The sequence below is a fragment of the Leucopleurus acutus genome, assembly GCF_964270905.1.
Source record: "Leucopleurus acutus genome assembly, chromosome: 19".
Taxonomy (NCBI): domain Eukaryota; kingdom Metazoa; phylum Chordata; class Mammalia; order Artiodactyla; family Delphinidae; genus Leucopleurus; species Leucopleurus acutus.
In genome coordinates this window covers 9,582,075-9,599,876 of record NC_139161.1, presented here as the reverse complement: position 1 = coordinate 9,599,876, position 17,802 = coordinate 9,582,075, and the positions used below count along the sequence as shown (strand labels likewise).

The 17,802-nt window shown below is 50.7% G+C and overlaps 1 protein-coding gene across 1 annotated transcript in view; it reads left to right on the top strand.

The window, feature by feature from the left end:
* Positions 1 to 9,026: 9,026 nt before the first annotated feature.
* The window catches only part of CYTH1 (cytohesin 1), a 77,838-nt gene continuing 69,062 nt past the window's right edge, over positions 9,027 to 17,802 (top strand). The window contains exon 1 of the mRNA XM_082860269.1: positions 9,027 to 9,126. Within this exon, the coding sequence (XP_082716395.1) occupies positions 9,105 to 9,126 (22 nt within the window). The 5' untranslated portion in view covers positions 9,027 to 9,104. The remainder of the gene's footprint in view (positions 9,127 to 17,802) is intronic.

Here is a 17,802-nt window from a genome sequence, read left to right as displayed (position 1 = left end):
ATTCCAGTCACTGTGGGGGGTGGGGGGGTGGTTGGCCGGACAGCTCAAAATGAGGACAGCAAAGTAAGAACAGGTGAGGTGAAACATCTGCTGGACCCAAACCAGAGGGGGTGCTCGGCAGGTGGGAGAGGGTTTGGGGTGACTGATGTAGTTCATGGGCCTGTCTCACCAGCGGAACTTGTGTCCAGAGGTTCTGCATCACCGGCTGGGAGGCGGCTGGAGTTAATCCACTACAAATCTGGGCACAGGGGTCATACAAGCAAGACCATAGCTTTTGCGTGTTGTTACTGGTTCCCATCAGTAGCAACATGGTTCTGGCTGCGTGGAAGATGAATAAGGCCAAGTTTCCCACTGGCAGCCCATGGTCTCAAGCACAGAGCTGCTGGCTCCAGTGGGAACCAGGAGGAGGGCGTGCCAGCTCTGCCTGGTGTGGCCTCGGGGAGGAGGGGAAGCTGTGAATGGGGGGTTGACAGGTGAGTAGGCTCCAGCTGGTGGGGCTTGCTTGAACGACCCTGTCAGGTGACAAGGCAAAAGCACAGGATGCTTCTCCACTGATAATTTCGGTAGGAACCTTTCATGCCAGCCTTTGTGTGTCTTTCGGATTACAGTGAGTGCCTGCGGTATCGTCAGCAAGGGTCTACAAGGTCTGATTCGCTGTTTACACACCCAAGGCTGATGGCAGTGTGCGTGCAGGCCAGGGGCGGGGGTGGAGAAGACAGGTGAAGATGACCAGTCCAACAGGCTGGCCAAGAAGTGCTCATGTCTGCAACTATGACGTGGTAGTAACAGAAGAGGTGGGGCCACTTGGGTATTCAGAGGTGGAGTCAAGAGCAAAGGTAACATAAGGTGGAAGCTTCAGGGCTGGGGGAAGACCTCTGGCTTGGGAAGTCAGCTGAGTGGTAGGGCACGTCATACCAGAGAGGCAGGTGGGTGACAGATTCCAAGGCTGTGATGCAGCGAAGCCTGTGTTATCAGAACAGAATGGGGAGACCCACAGGTGTGAGAAGGAGGTGACCAGGGAGCACGGAGTCTCCCGATTAGGAAAAAGTGCGGGACACCTGGGGAACCAGGTGACCATCCATTAGAAGCTCGGCCAACCTCGGGAGTCAGGAGCGAGCAGTGAAAGGCTGGCTGGTACGATGGAGTGAGGAAGGCCAGGGTTCAAATCCTGCCCAGTCTTGGTAGCGTGGGCAGCCTCCATGTAGATGGGACCTAGGTGAAGCTAGGTTCTGGTAATCCCAGGCAGCTTGAGGATGTGTCATGTGACACCTGGTGGGAGCTCAGCAGTGTGGTTCTCTCTCTGCCTTCCGGGCCTCATGGCTGGTCACCTGCACTGGCTCCTCTCTTTAGCCCAGGCTCGTGCCTGGAGGAGCCCCTGCTGCACAGACTCTGCTTAGCCCAGCTGCCTCCTGCTCCTTCCTTCCCTGCTCCTGCATCAGGACCGGCTGGTACCGTCAGGAAGGACCATCCAGCTGCCCAAAGCAGGTTGCCATGCTTCATTAGGCTCTGTCTCAGGGGGCCCCTCTCTCCCATCCCATTAGTGGCTGTTGCCCGTTTGTGCCCTCCCACCGCCTGTGTGCCCCTTACTCTCGGCAAATGATTTTCATCCCACTGCAAGAGTTCCCTCCCACTGCAAAATAAACAGTGAAACACCAGGAAACCAAAACCATAAGCAACTTCCCTCCGTCTCCGTGTGGTCTATTCTCTCTCTGACCTAGCGGTTCCAACACTCACGGAGCCCAGAATCACCTGGGAGAGTTATTGAATACTAATTTAATTTAATACAAATGTGAGGGAGATGAGACTCTCGAGAGTGAGACTTGGGCAAACCCTTCCCGAGTGATTCTACTGGGCGGGCGGCCGGCGTTGAGAACTGCTGTGCTAGTCCTGGGTTTGAGAGAGGGTCAGAATCCCCAGGGGGTTGTTAAAACACAGGTTGCTGGGCCCCATCCCCCGACATTCTGATTCAGCAGGTCTGGGGTGAGGTCTGAGAATCTGCATTTCTAACACGTTCCTAGGGGATGCTGAACCCACTGCTGGGTGGGGACCACACTCACAGCTCTGATCTAATGGTTCTTACATGGGATGGTCTGTAGGACCCCCTGTGGGGTCCTCAATGTGCTCTCCAGACCGACCTATTCCACCCCTTGGCGACCTCGCCTCAGTGATTTTCCCGTCTGCCTCCTGTGTCTCGCTCTTCCCCCTTCCTTCTCTCGTGAACATGTTCAAGTGTCAGCCATCCTAAAAAAAGGCCCATTTTTTCCGTGTCCCCTCCCAGCCACCCTCTCCCTCACCTAAGCTTCAATTTGCCCTCTGCTTCCTTCTCCACGGTCCTCAGTCTGCCCTCTGCCCGCATCACTCCACTCAGTGACCCAGTTCCCAAATCTGATGAGCCTTTGCCACAACTTCTTTTCAGGATTGGACACTGTTCACCCCCGTCTCCCTGAAGAGCTCTTCTTTTTCTGTCCCTTCAGTGTTAAATCTGTTGGATCTGGTGAGCCCTGGATACCTAGATGTAGCCAGAATCAATCCACTCCAATCAATATTCCCCATTGTGTACTCAATATAGCCCGAGGAACATCTTTTCCTGGATATCCTACTGGCAAATTTGTGGCCCAGACAGAGTTCATTGTTTTGTCTGCCCTCCTCTTACCTGTGTCCTGCTCCTCCTGTGTCCCTCCCATGGCTGGGGGCCCACCATCCACCCTGATGCCAAAGCCAGAAACGTGCCCGCCACGCTCGGCACCTCCTTCACATTACTCCCACGCATCAGTGACAGAATTCTGATCTGTCCACCTGGCTGCCGGAAAGTCCTCTCTTTCCCGTCCCCACTGCCTGGCTCTCAGCTTGAGTCGCCACCACTTTTCTCTTGGACTCAAATCGTCTTCTAACCAGTGCTCCAGCCTCCAGTGGACCTGCTTACTGGTCTGCCTTCCTGGCCCCCAGGATAGTCCTTCAAGACAAGAAGCCCAGGCTTCCCTGGTGGCGCAGTGGTTGAGAGTCCGCCTGCCGATGCAGGGGACACGGGTTCGTGCCCCGGTCTGGGAAGACCCCACATGCCGCGGAGCGGCTGGGCCCGTGAGCCATGGCCGCTGAGCCTGCGCGTCCGGAGCCTGTGCTCCGCAACGGGAGAGGCCACAACAGTGAGAGGCCTGCGTACTGCAAAAAAAAAAGAAGCCCTAATCAAATCATTCCGTCCTCAGGTTTCCCAGCACCTGTCACAGCTGTGTTGTTGAAAGGATGTGTCAGCCTTCATCATCCCGTGCTAACTGTTGGGACTATTAAAATGCACCTTGATGTGGTTTTTTGCTCTTATAGAAATGATCCGTGGTTCACGTACTTTATTCTCCCTTCTTACGTGTACTGATCTGCTGTTTTCTGCCTTACATGGCCTTGGTTAGACAATTCCCCTTGGCAGAGACGGGTGGGTGTTGCCTTCTGTCAGTCCCGAATTCCAGGCCCCCAGGAAGTCTTGGTTGAAGGGGTAAGCCCGACAGGAGTGTGGTTGGTGACCGTGCCCTTGGACTCCTCTCAGAACGCGGCCAGCCCACCTCCGTTGATGTCCTTGGCCCAGAAGCCTCCTTGCGCCGTCCTCCCGACGCTTCTGTCTCTGAGCCCCTGCCCCCACCCCCCGTCCCCCCCACCTTTGTTGTTTTCACAAGTGAAAATATTTTGGCAGGTCTGGCGGGAACTGGAGCATTAGCTCCTCTATTTGAAGTGAAAGCCTGGACTGTGTGGCACGTGGCCAGCTGTCTTGTCGGGCGGCAGGGGAACTGTTTGTGACAGCTGGACACAATCAAGATCCATTACAAACAGATTTCAAGTGCCATTCACACACAGAAGAAATCGCAGAGCTTTAGCAGAATAAAATCTGGGGGTTTTCAAAGCAAGACAATGCCGCAGCCTCGGCCCGTGTGAGCGGCTCGGTTTGCGTCTCTGCAAGCGCCCTTCCTTCCCCAGCACCACCTCCCTCTTGAGTGCAGGCTGGAGAGGCTGGCGGGGCTGGCGGGGGCTGCCCCCAGGCCCTGTCTTGTATTACTGAGGATACCTGTCTAAACCTGCATGGGGAGGGCTCAGAGGCTGGCTTCCGGAAACGCCGCTGGGCAGCCTCGTCAGCCTCTCACCTTGGTCTCAGGGAGAATGAAGGGTTCACGTAGCAGTTGGAGGGTGAGGCTGGCAGGCCCAGCTGAGCCCATTCCTCTTCTGTGAAGCAGGTGTTGTCTGAGGTAACTGTCCCTCCCTCCCCGGCCCTGGCCTTGGTGGAGCTCTGAGTAGTGGCGTGTCGGGTAGCCATTTATAATTCTGTATGGGTGGGAGGCCTTAGGACGTGGTGCTTCCTGTGGTTCTGTTGGCCTCAGGGGACCGTGTTCCTTCAGCATGTGCAGGGTGGCGGTGCGAGTTGCTCCTTTTGCACATGGAGGGGGTGTCAGTGCTCATGCAGGGAGGGGACACCGTCCTCTCCTTTCTCACGAGACCCTCCAGTTTGCGCTGCCCACTTGGCCCCCTGCTGTCTCACTCATCTTGATGGGAGAAGAGAAAGGCAAGGAAGTAGAATCATTTGTTTTAGAAAAAGGAACCAGATGAAATATGGGCACAAGGAAGAACAGAGAGGTAATAGTAAAGTCCCTTACCATGGTATCTTATATCTAAGCCCCCTCTAAAATTCTTATTTAAAACATTAATTTAAAATAGGTAATAATATCATATGATATCACTTATATGTCGAATTTAAAATATGACACAGATGAACTTATTTACAAAACAGAAACAGACTCACAGGCATAGAAAACAAACTTATGGTTAACAAAGGGGAAAGGGCTTGGGGGAGGGATAAATTAGGAGTTTTGGGATTAGCAGATACACACTACTATATATAAAATAGATGAACAACAAGGGCTTACTGTATATCACAGGGAACTGTATTCAATATCCTATAATAAACCATAATGGAAAATAATATGAAAAAGAATATATACATTATATATATATATATATATAAATAACTGAACTTCGCTGTACACCCAAAACTAACACAACATTGTAAATCAACTATACTTCAATTAAAAAAATAAAATAGGTAATACATGCATATTGTGTTTAATTTAAAAGCTGTGTATTTCCCAGGGCTGCTATAACAAAGTCCCATGGGCTGGGGGGCTTAAAACAACAGAAATTTGTTCTCTCACGTCTGGAGGCCGGAGGTCTGGAATCAAGGTATTGGCAGGGCTGCACTCTCTCTGAAGAATCCTTCTTTGCCTCTTCCAGCTTCTGGTGACCCAGGCATTGCTCGGCCTCTCCAGTGTCTGCCTCCATCTTCACATGGCCTTCTCTATGTGTCTCTGTGTCCTAATCTCCTCTTCCTAGAAGGACACCAGTTATTGGATTTGGGCCACCCTAATGATCTCATCTTAACCTGATTACATCTGCAAAGACCTTATTTCCAAATAAGATCACAATTCACAGGTACTGGAGGTTAGGTTTTTGGGTTCACAATTCAACCCCTTTGAGTATTGAAGGGTATTTAATGAAGAGTCTCCCACTCCTGTTTCCCTGGCAACTGGCTCTCCTCCCAGAGGCAGGGAGGCCCCCAGTCTCCTGTGTGCCCTGTTAGCCACAGTCCACGCTTGCCCACTAGTTTGGGAGTCCCGAGAGGGCATGGCTTTCCAGCTGCTCTCTTCGCTGCTGTGTCCTCAGCATCTTGAACAGCGCATGGCACAGCACTGCGCCCTGCCCCCGACAAATATTTATCAAATGGCTGAACGTACAATGTAAATGTACATCACATGTTGATGTATTTTTGTTAGAAATGGAAATATATTATATACCCCTGTTCTGTCCTTGGCTTTTCCACTTCATACAGCTTGGGAATAGTCTCACGTCGGCAAATGCGGAAATAAGCCTCAATCTTTTGTTTTGTTTTGTTTTGTTTCGTGGTACGCGGGCCTCTCACTGTTATGGCCTCTCCCGTCGCGGAGCACAGGCTCCGGACGCGCAGGCTCAGCGGCCATGGCTCACGGGCCCAGCCGCTCCGCGGCATGTGGGATCTTCCCGGACCAGGGCACGAACCCGTGTCCCCTGCATCGGCAGGCGGACTCTCAACCACTGCGCCACCAGGGAAGCCCAGGCTCAATCTTTTAAAAGCCTGTGGGTGCTCCCTTGTAGGAAAGGGACAGGACCCAGTAACCTGTCCCTTTTTGAATACTGTTTCTGAAAAAGTTTTAAACATCACGGTATAAGCACAGGAAAAAAAATATATTTTGGGTTACCTCTGCTCAAAAACCTTCCTAATTCATTCTAATTTTTGAAATTATTACGTAAGGCAAGGATGACAGAAGGGAGGCACTAACTTAAAAAAAAAAGTTCGTCAGGCGGATCAACCACTAAAAACAACAGACCACAGTGAGAGGCCTGCAGGGAGCCCCGACCCATTTTCTTTTTCTTTTCAATTTTTTTTTTTTTGATGTGGACAATTTTTTAAGAGTCTTTATTGAATTTGTTACAATACTGCTTCTGTTTTATGTTTTGGTGTTTTGGCCACAAGGCATGTGGGATCTTAGCTCCCTGACCAGGGATCGAACCCGCACCCCCTGCATTGGAAGGCGAAGTCTTAACCACTGGACCGCCAGGGAAGTCCCTGACCCATTTTCAAAGTTCTTGACGTGGGGGAAGAGGTCTGGGGGTAAGTAGCAGACCAGCAGATTCCAGACCCACGGCCAGTGCCCTCTCAGCTCCTCTGCTCCCTGCCTCTGGCTCTCCCTTTGAGGTCTCGCTATGCTCCAGGGGCTGAGGACACAAGTAGCAAGTGAAGCTGACCTGGTGGCTCCCATTCCACACTGTGACCTCTGTGGGCCTCAGTTTCCAAATCTGCGATATGGAGATAACAGCTCACCAAAGCCCCGGAGCCAGGAGTGTGAGCTAACAGAGGGTCTTTGACAGTGACTTGCAGTCAAGTACATTTTACATCCCTACCCAGTGCATTCATCTACAACCAAAACAAACATTATCCTTATGGTATGTGATGGACACTGATTCTATCTTATTCTATCTTCCTTTCATCCAACGGTGATTGGTTTCTCATCCATTCAGAGTCAGGACCTGCCATTGGAAAACACTGTTGTAATGAAATAATGTAAGTTAAGGGAATTTGTAAACAGTTAAGTACCAGGCTAATTGGAGTGATTGGCATTCACACCCGTATTCCTTCCCATCCAAAGGTACTGGGTTTGGGAGTTCAGATCATAGTGAGAATTAACCTGTGGCCTCAATCGCTTTTCTTCCCAAGTTTTGGTCATTGAGCAAGAGTTAGGTGAAATCAGTGAAGATTAAACGGCTAGGCCCACCAGAATCAACCTTTTAGGAGTAAGATAACAATCTATACAAGGGAAGTGTCTAATTTCTGGAACTGTTCGAAAGAAACACCTGCCTAAGGAAATGGAGACCATCTTCTTAGACTTTCCGGAGACATCAAGCTTCTCCACCAAAGGCTGGGTCAGACAGCTCAGCGGAGTGAGAGGGATGTTTGTTTGTGAATGTACAATATTCTTAGCCACCAGAAGGGTGGGCCAGAGCTGCACCCTGATGGAATGTAAAGATTAGGATCGCTTAGGGTGATATGTTGAAATCCATCCATCCATCCATCCCTGTGCAGAGGTCAAGAGGAAGACAACGACAGATCTGTCACTTCAGAGATCAATATTGGGTAGAAGCCTGGATTTTATAGGCAGAGGCTCCATTGTGTGGGTGGGAAACAGGTCCAGGGCACTGAGCTGTTTGCCCAGGTCACAAGGCTAATAGGAAGCAGATCTGGAAAGAAAGCCTAGAGTTTCATCATTCATTTATTCCTTTTGCATGAGGGGAAATTACTTTTCTTTGTTGTCTCTTGGGAGGCATATTTTAGGGCTCACCCAACAGGCTGCTGAGGAGGGTCACAACTCCCCCTGATGGAGACATTGCCAGGGACATTGCCAGGTCCTTGGGCTGAGCTCTCCTCCAGCAGCCCCTGGGTACAGCACGTTGGCTAGGTGTCCAGGGTTATGACCCCCCAGGGGGGTCTTGGACCATCCCTGTGTGATGTGTGATCCTGAGATTCCTTCCAACTGAGGCACTTATAATTTTTAGGGGTAGCACCAAACCAAGAAAGAGTGTATGCATCCAGAAGTGGCTAGAAAAAGTGGCATTTTCCTTGATTTTTCTAAATTAAAAATTGGGGAGGTGCCCACCTCCCGGTGAAGAGCGATTGCTCATGCTCCCCGAAGGGCAGCTCAGTTTACCAGTGGGAGGGGCTTGGTCCGCCCAGGGCAGACAAATAAAACATGTAAGGCACAGTCTAGAAACGTGTAAATTTAAGAGGCCCAGGAATCAAGGTCACCCAAATCCTGAAATGCTGGGAGATGAGGTGCCTCTATTTGAAATTTGATCTGGGTAAATTCAGAGGACAAATAAAAGGAAGTATAAAGGCAGTGAGCTCATGACATTCACGGTGCTAAGGTTCAGACCTCAGAAATAATGAATTCAAATGCTCTGGTCTCTGACCCAGGACCGGCCGTCTCTGGCAGTCTGGGGAGGGCAGGACCTGCGAGGTTGACGTCAGCGAGGACCACCCTGCCCTTCAGTGGCCGGACACGACCTTGGGCTTTTGTGGGCAGCCAGACTCCGTGCTGTACCCTAGGCCTGCGCCGCCCTTGAGAAATCCGAAACCCGATGCGCCCCTGTAGGCGGCCGGGGCGGGGCCTCGGGCTTGGGCGTGGTATGAGGCGGGGCCTCGGGTCGAGGGACCAGTCGGAGGGGCGGGGCCTGAGCGGGAGCGCGTACGCAGGCGCGGGCAGGCTACAGGACGCAGCCCGAAGGGTGGGCGCGCGGGCGGCGAGGGCGGGGCCGCGGGCCTGGCCGGGCGCGTGCGCAGGCGCGGGCCGGGAGGCAGCCGCGTGCTGGGGTGTGTGTGTGCGCGCGCGCAGGCGGCGGGCGGGGCGCCCCGCGGGAGGCAAGGGGCGGGTGGCGGGCGCGGAGCCGGGGGCGGGGCTCCGAGACGCGCTGGGCGAGCAGGGCCAGGAGCTAAGGGTCCAGGGGCGAGCGGCGAACCCGGCGCGGAACCCGGCGCCGGCACCATGGACGAGGACGACAGCTACGGTCAGTACGGCCCGCGGCCCGGCCGGCGGACGCCCTCTCCCTCGCTTCCTCCCTTCTCCGGCCCGGCGTCCTGCCGCGCCTCTGGCGGCTCGCGTTTCCCGGGGACTGTGGTGCCGGACGCGAGCCTAGGGCGGCCGGGCCGGGCGGGGACCTCCGCAGGGCAGGGGTCACCCGGGGCCCTGAGGCTGAAGGCTGAGGGGCGCTGAGGGGCCGGCGTCGGAGTGCCCATGTCTCCGGGGTCGGCGCCGGGGGTCGCCGGGCTCGGGTCTCTGGGGCCGGGTTCGTAGGACTGGGGTCTCAGGGCCTGGGGCTCCGGGGCGGGGGTCTCCGGCGTGAGGGTCTCGAGGCCGGGGTCTCGGGCGGGTTTCGCGAGGAGAGGGTCTCGGGGCCGCGAATTCGGGGCCAGGGTCTCGGGAGGGGGTCGCGGGCCTCTGTCCGGCGCAGGCCCGGTCGCCCCACAGCCCCGCCGCGGGCCCCCGCGAACGCTTAAGTTCCCCCCGGGCATTCTCCGTAGTTTCCGGCCCCTTAGGTGTTGGCAAGTTGTGTGCCCGGGTCCATGTCTTTGTTCAGAAACGAAAATGAGAAAACACAGGCAGCGAACCCGAAGTGGACAGGCTGCGACCAGGGGGTGCCATCGGGACCAGGACCTCGGCCAACGTCCACTCCAAGGCCCGGGTTGACGGTCGCTGCCCGCCGTTCCGTGTGAACGGGCTGCTGGTCCAAAACGCCTGCGGGTGAAGCCCGAGGGGCGCGGAGAAACGCAAGTTTGCTTTCTCATCTGTGCACAGAGACGCGGCATAGTCATCACATCACACAGACAGGGGAAACTTGACAAAACTACCAGTTCCCAAATCCTCCACCAGCTAACCTTATCCTGGGAACTGTTGGCCATCGGCAGGGCATTCCTCCCTCAAATGGCTTCAGATCGCCGGGGTTTTAGAAGGTTCTGTGAAATGCTTTAGTTAATTTAACGTTTTATTCCTGAGAGATGAAAGAATGGCAGACAGCAAGTGGTGAACTTTTGTGGTTTGGTAGCAGAGTACAGAGAGCTCAGTTAAAAATGCTTGTGTGGCTAAAGGGAACCGAATCCTGCTTTATTGACTAATTGACATAGGCGGTGTTTGTTTCTTAAGTTCTGAGCGAGCAAGCTTTGTCATGGAGTATGTTAAAAGGAGACGGGTGAAGCATGTTGTTATGGTTTTCTGTTATTTATGAGTAAGGCATTGAGGAACCACTGACCGCAGAAAAGGTGGGTTAATGACCCACAACCCTGAGTGGCAGACAGGGGAAGGGCCGCCACTTGTGGCCTGAAGTCCAGAGCATGTGAGGGATGGGTACCCATCAGATGTCCCCTTGTTACCTTCCAAGTAAAAGTAGTGTGTGCTTTTCTTCTGTGATTGAAAACAAATCACCTCCTGGCTGGTCCCGAAGGATTTTCTGGCTCCTCCAGGCTTCTGTCTTTCTGCCCACCCGGGAGAAGTCTTCTCCAGCTTTGCCTGCCGCTGTGCCTTCTCTTGCTGTTTAATCTCTTGCGGATCCCAGTGTTCTGCCAGGCTTTCTTCGTGCCCTCTTCTGGTGTTCTTACCCACCGGGCGAGGCAGGAAGCTGTTGGTCTGGTTGCTTTTAACACAGTGACTGCTTTGCCACCAGTGGCATGAATTTGTGCTTGGATGGGGTGAATGGAAGCAGGGGATATTTGTTTCCTGTGGTGGCTGTGACAGGTTAGTGCAAGCTTGGTGGCTCAAAAGAACATACATTTATTATCGTATAGTTCTGGAGGTCAGAAGTCCAGATTTGCTCTCACTGAGCGAAAATCAAGGTGTTTACTGGTCAGTGTTCCTTTCTGGAGGTCCTAAGGGAACGTCCGTTTCCTTACCTTTTCCAGCTTCTGAAGGCTGCCCACATTCCTTGGCTGGTGGCCACCTTCCATCTTCAGAGCCAGCAGGTAGCATCTTCTCATTTCTCTCTGACCTCTGCCTCTTCTAATTAGGACCCTGTGGTTCCATCGGACCCACCTGGATATGGATGAGGATCAGCAACCTTGATTCTGCAGTGGTAATCCCCCTTTTGCCATATGTAGGGGTAACATGTTCGCAGGTTCTGGGATTGGGACAGGGACATCTCTGGGCTCCGTTATTCTGCTGACCGCACATAAAGATGAGGAAGAAGTTCTTCCTTTCTTTCTCTTTATGCAATTAAAAAAAATCATGTTCTTTGTATTTTGGAGGAGCCAGAAATGTTGACTTAAAGAAGATTCCCCACCCATAGGGTTTACCACACAAAAAGTACCTAATAGCTCAAGATGATCATTTGAAGAATAAGGCTCCCAGTTCTTTAAGGGTTTGCCTTAGTCTCCAGAACTGTCCATTTCTCTCCTAGGTTTTACAGAGAATTTACCTCAAAAGATAAGACAACTATTCAGATTCCACACTTCAAAAGGAAGTGTGTGCTATGGACTCATAAAGCACATAGAATGCCAGGTCCAGGGGTTCCCTCAGAACCACCACTGGTGGTTCATGAGTCAGCCTGGGACACTAGTACTGTTTTTAACATTGTATCTTTGGGGAAATGGGTTATGATTTCCAAGCTACCACCTTGGTATAAAAAACCTTTGAAACATAGCTCATTTATAATAAGCTAAAGAAAGAGAATTAGTCTTAGAGTTTCTCTGTTCAGTGAAAGAGAATTTCGAAAACTCACCAGAAGGCCTTTCTTTTTTTTGCGGTACGCGGGCCTCTCACTGTTGTGGCCTCTCCCGTTTGCGGAGCACAGGCTCCGGACGTGCAGGCTCAACAGCCATGGCCCATGGGCCCAGCCGCTCTGCGACATGTGGGATCCTCCCAGACCGGGACACGAACCTGCGTCCCCTGCATCAGAAGCCCCAGAAGGCCTTTCTTGACTGCATACTCTTTGGTGTCCTTTACGGACTCAGAGACCACACCACTGAGTTTGTCAGCCCTCTCTGCTGTATACTCCCCGGAGGGTCTTAACTCCCTAGACCAGCGCAGCGTGGTTCAGACTACACATGTGGTATGATAAACTGTCCTCTGAAGACCTATGTGGGGTGGGGGGGTGGGAAGGATAAACAAAAGTCATTTCAAAGCTTATTTTTTTTTTGGAAAAATGTGGAATTAGGGATTTTCTGAATGCTTAATTGACACTTTAAGAAAGATGTTCATAATGCTTGTGGCTGGCTGGTCTTTATCCCCCGGCAGCTTCTTTCTAAACACTGTGAAATGATTGGGAGGTGTTTTTTTCCGGTCATTTTACCTTCTTATTAGATGACTGTACTTCCTGGATGTCACAATTCTCATTTGCAAAAGGAAGAGGTATTTTTGCCTTCGTAGGGTTCCCTGCCCAAGAAAAAACTCAGTGACTCTGTTCATCTTTGTGACCTCTGAACTTGAGCAGACGTTTTTAACCTGCAACCTGCCCCTTAATGGGCTTTCAGGCCCCTCTGAGATTGTATGTGAGAGTTTCTGTGAATGTGCATTTTTGGAGAGTCTTTAGCTTTAATCCGGTTCTCAGACGGCTCTGACTCTGGGAATTGCTGCTCCAGAGGTTGCCTGTGTGTCTGCCTGCCTCTCTCTTAGGACAAGTCGCGAGGTAGAGATGGGCGGGGTCCATCTAGTAGTAACATCGGAAATGTTAGTGGTGATGACTCTGACAAAATAATCAAATTTCTGAGCATGGGTTCTTAAGATCGTTAAACTCAGCGTGCCGTTCAAGGCTTTTACTTCTCAAACACAGATCTTAACTCCTCTCGCTTTTATTAGCTTCAGGCTGATCCCTATCCTGCAGCACGAGGGAGAAGAGGTCTTTAAGAAATAAGCCTCTTGAGAGAGTGGAGATGTTGATCTTAACCAGGCACACCTGCCGTCCTCAGAAGATTAAAGTGAGGTGTGGGCAGTGACACGCATGGGCGCTGCCGCAGGATGGTGCGTGGGAGCCCGTGGCGTCTAGAGAGATTTGCTGTTTCCTCTTTGTGCCTCCAGAACAAGCCTGGGGCCCGGTTCCCAATAGAAGCAGCTCAGCAACTGTTGAGGGAATAACAGATTGAACCAGGTTCCATGTGGCAAAAGTTAACATTCATTGAGCTTGAATTTGTCTTCAACCCTCCGTCCCAAACAGAAACTAGAACACTTTGCTGATTGACCCTGTGCCAAACCAGTTTTCTTCATTTTTCTATGATATTGATGACTTTCATTGTTTCCAGGGTAGTTCCACTCTTAGTGATTTGTGTTAATTGAAAAGAATACAATTACATGAAGTCAGGGCTTTCTTAGAAAATCTGGAACATAAGGTTACCATAATTATACATTTTGTGGTCTTTAGGGTAGATTTCCAGGGGTGACATTAATATGTCAGAGGATATAAACATTTTGAGAATTCTTTTTTTTTTTTTTTTGCGGTACGCGGGCCTCTCACCGCTGTGGCCTCTCCCGTTGCGGAGCACAGGCTCCGGACGCGCAGGCTCAACGGCCGTGGCTCACGGGCCCAGCCGCTCCGCGGCATGTGGGATCTTCCCGGACCGGGGCACGAAGCTGCGTCCCCTGCATCGGCAGGCGGACTCTCAACCACTGCGCCACCAGGGAAGCCCGATTTTGAGAATTCTTGATGCGTGGTGCCAATTTGCTTTCCAAAAGGGCTGTTATCAGTCTACCCTGTTCTTAGCCACGTATGGAGGTATGTGTTCCAGTATCACTGCAAATGTGCCACCGGTGAGGATTAGCATATGAAAGCTTTTTTTTTAAACTAATTTAATGGTTACAAATAGCACCTCATTATATCTGTTGATTACTAACTAGGTTAAAAAAAATTTCTTTTGCATATTTGTGTATTATGACCTGGCTGTTCACATGAGATGATGGTTTCATTTATTTACCTGAGATTAACTCCTTCTTTAAGGCCTCTGTTAAATCAGCTGATTTACATTTTTCTCACTCTGATATTTTAAGCGTGGGGGAAATATATATTTGTTCTGATTGGGATTTGGGTCAGATTTTGACGATTTGTAGAGTCACATACTTACCTTTCCTTAGTTTTTGTCTTAAAGATTGAAGATCTCTCAACCCATATATTGTCTTCTGGCCAGATACAAAATGTTTCCTTTAGGGGAGAAATTGCGAGTTAAGTGGTTTTTATTGGTTTGGGTTCAGTCTGTGGAATCTTAGGGTTCATACCAGCCTGCCCCTTTCTGAATGTCCTGGGTGTTAGTCAAAAAACATCTTGCCAAATAGAGTTTTTTCTTATGTATTTCATGCCTTTAAGATTAGGTAGTTCTCCAGTAAGAACTAGAAGGAGAGCGCCTTCTTATTCCAATGTGAGAGCAAACATAGAGGTTACTTGGCGGTGGAGGAGGGTGGGGACGTGTGTGTGTGTGTGTGTGTGTGTGTGTGTGTGTGTGTGTGTGTGAATGAGAGAGACATGAGGCAGAGGACGGAAAGCTTGAGCCTGAGAGCCGTGTGGCTGGTGGAGTCTCCACTCCTGTAGCCCTCTTCACCCCTTTCCTGCTCACCCTCCAAGACAAAAGTTGTGGACAGGGGGCTCTGAAAGAAAAGCACTTTGCCCGAACCTGTCCGTCTGCTCCATTGCCACACTGCCTCTTGACTGTCTCTCTAATTATTGTCACTCAGTTTCAGTTGCAATAATAGAGGTCTGGAGGAGGTGGAAAATTATTTAGAAATTTTCAAGAAGTGAATCCCACATGCTTTGAAACTGCTGGTAATGTTGTTTTCCTTCTCTCTTCCCATGGACTAAAAAAATGTAATATAGGGTGAAGGCTGTGTAGGGGATTTTTGTTATTCTTCATTATGCAAGATGCTGCGATGCTGCGTCTTTCTGCTTTTGTGGTGGTGAGATGGCTGTGAGCTGCTTCCTGTGAGGCCTTGCTGCTTTAGAGAGGGTCAGGATGTCACCTTCCTTAGCCCGGTGCTTTCTGTGTCTTCCACTTTTTTTTTTTTTTTTTTTTTTGAGTCTTCAAGAAGATTTCTATGGGAATTCCCTGGCAGTCCAGTAGTTAGGACTCTGCACTCTCACTGCTGGGGGCCTGGGTTCCATCCCTGGTTGGGAAACTAAGATCCCACAAGCCGTGTGGCATGGCATGGCCCAAAATAAAAAGGACATTTCTATTTCAAAAGCATGCCTTTATCTGGCGTTGTTGCAGTCTATATTGTTTTTTTTTAAAAAAATAAATTTATGTGTTTGTTTATTTATTTTTGGCTGTGTTGGGTCTTTGTTGCTGCACGCAGGCTTTCTCTAGTTGTGGTGAGCGGGGGCTACTCTTTTGCGGTGTGCAGGCTTCTCATTGCGGTGGCTCCTCTTGTTGCGGAGCACGGGCTCTAGGTGCGCGGGCTTCAGTAGTTGTGGCACGCGGGCTCAGTAGTTGTGGATCGTGGGCTCTGAGCGCAGGCTCAGTACTTGTGGCACATGGGCTTAGTTGCTCTGCAGCATGTGGGATCTTCCCGGACCAGGGCTCGAACCCGTGTCTCCTGCATTGGCAGGCAGATTCTTAACCACTGTGCCACCAGGGAAGCCCCTGCAGCCTATATTGTAATTATTAAAGTTGGGTATGAATGATGGAATTGGTTTAACGCTATTAAAAAACTTCCCCTTCAGTAGTCCTGAAACAGGCTTGGTTTCTGTGAGCAATTTATAAAGGCTTATTCAGTCAACAAGCACTAGTGACCACACCACGCAGCCCCTACTGTCACAGATGCTTCGAGCCGAGAAGGAGGAGACAGACGTGGAAGAAGGCTGTGAAGGAGAGTATTAGAGTGGATGTGACAGGTGTACAGGAAAACTCAGGCACACAGAGGAGAGCAGTTCTACCTGGGGCCGGGGTGGGACCAGATTGGGCAGAGGACAGTTCACGGAAGAGCTGGCACTTGGGCTGGATTTTGAGTTGAGTTGGTGCTAGCTAGGTGGATATGGCAAAGAAATACATTTCAGGCAGAGAGATTGAGCAGAGGCCAGGCGAATGGAGTAACCGGCTCCTGCGGGGAGCTGCAGATGGTTCTGTGTGCCCGGGGGGAGGGCGGGGAGGGTCCTGAGGGCTCCTGCGTGGGACCCAGGACTTTCTTCTCTGTGCCACGAGGAGCCATGAGGGGTTGGGCTGACCTGTTTCGAGGTGATTATTTTGCATTTTGGAAAGATTCCCCCGTCTGGTGTGGTGCAGCTGGGCAGCGTGGAGCCCCTTTGGGAGCTGTTGCAGGTATCTGGGCGGGGTAGAGGATGGGGCCTGAGTTAAGGCAGTAGGGGTGGGAGGAAGGGGGGAACAAGCACGAGACTGAGTAAGGACCTGAAATTGATAGGATTTCGTTGCCAGAGTTTGGGAGGGACAGAGCTTCGAAGGACGATAAGGAAACAGGATGAGTCTCAGGGAGACCGACCACTTAGAGAGTGTCTAGACTGAGTGTGCAGAGTTGAACGCAGGAGCTCAGGTGAGGACACACTGAGTGGAGTCGTGAGGTTTGTACAGGCCCTCCACGGGGGGAGGTCTGTTTAGGCAGCTGGATTAGGAACTGGAACTCAGGGAATTACCAACACACGAGTGGGAGTGGAAGCAGGGAAGGGGTGATGTGACATGCTGACTGAGAAGAGGTCCAGGGACGTCATCTTGGGCGTGCCACCGTTGAAGGGCTGGGCAGAGGAAGCAGCCCGAAAAGGAGACTGTGCAGTTCTATATATGTATATATAGAACTCAAAAAGAAACTAGATGAAATGAACAGGGAGGGGGCAGCAGCTAGAAGGCAATGCAGAATGGAGAGGCTTTTGTTTTAAATTTGGGGACACTTAAGCCTGTGTATAGACTCTTTTTTGAAAACTACTCTGAAGCAGTCTTGGATTAAGGTTTTCATAGACCATGTGCTGTGAACCCCGTGTAGGATGGGGCTCATATTTCATTTTGTCTGTTGAGGCTTTTACACACAGCAGCTGCCGGACTGCATGTGTTTGCAACCTTTTTAGCTTAAGTTACTTTCTCTTATGATCTCTGCTTCCCTGAAATACTTTTTCCAACAGCCCTAATGATTGAAATTAAGAGAGTGTTTTGATTTTTAGCTGTATTCTTGCATTTTCAGCTGCCTGCTTGACATTTCCCCCTGGGTATTCCATCATCTCAAATTCAGCATCGGAAGGTGACCTTCTGCCTCTCTCCCTTCTACTATCCTCTCCAGACTCCTCCTCCCCCCCTTTTTTTTTAAACTTTTATCCCCATTTACTTATCACCCCAGTTACTCAGGCTTGAAAAAATACTCTACTCCTTTGTCTTTCTTGCCTTCTAAATTATTTCCCGGCTGTCCATCATCTATCCATCTATTCATCCCATTTTCATTATCTTCTCTGTGTCGGGGCATTTGCTTGATGCTGAGGCTATGAAGAATTTTAAAATACGGGCCCTGTTTTCAAGAAGCTCACAGTGTAGGGGGGTTGATGAATTGAAAAATTCCAATGAAGAATGTATGACAGATGCTCTGATGAAGATATAAACAAATGCTGTGGGAGCCTGGAGGGTTCTAGTTTTCAGTGTGTTTTGGGTGAGATACACTTTTGAGTAAACCACCTAACTTTGGGATGAAATGAGGTGGGAGCATTGCAGAGCATGTGTTACCACTATAACTATTTTTGCAGCAGCAGTTAACTGCTTGCTGTGCACTAAGTTCACTGCTGAACATC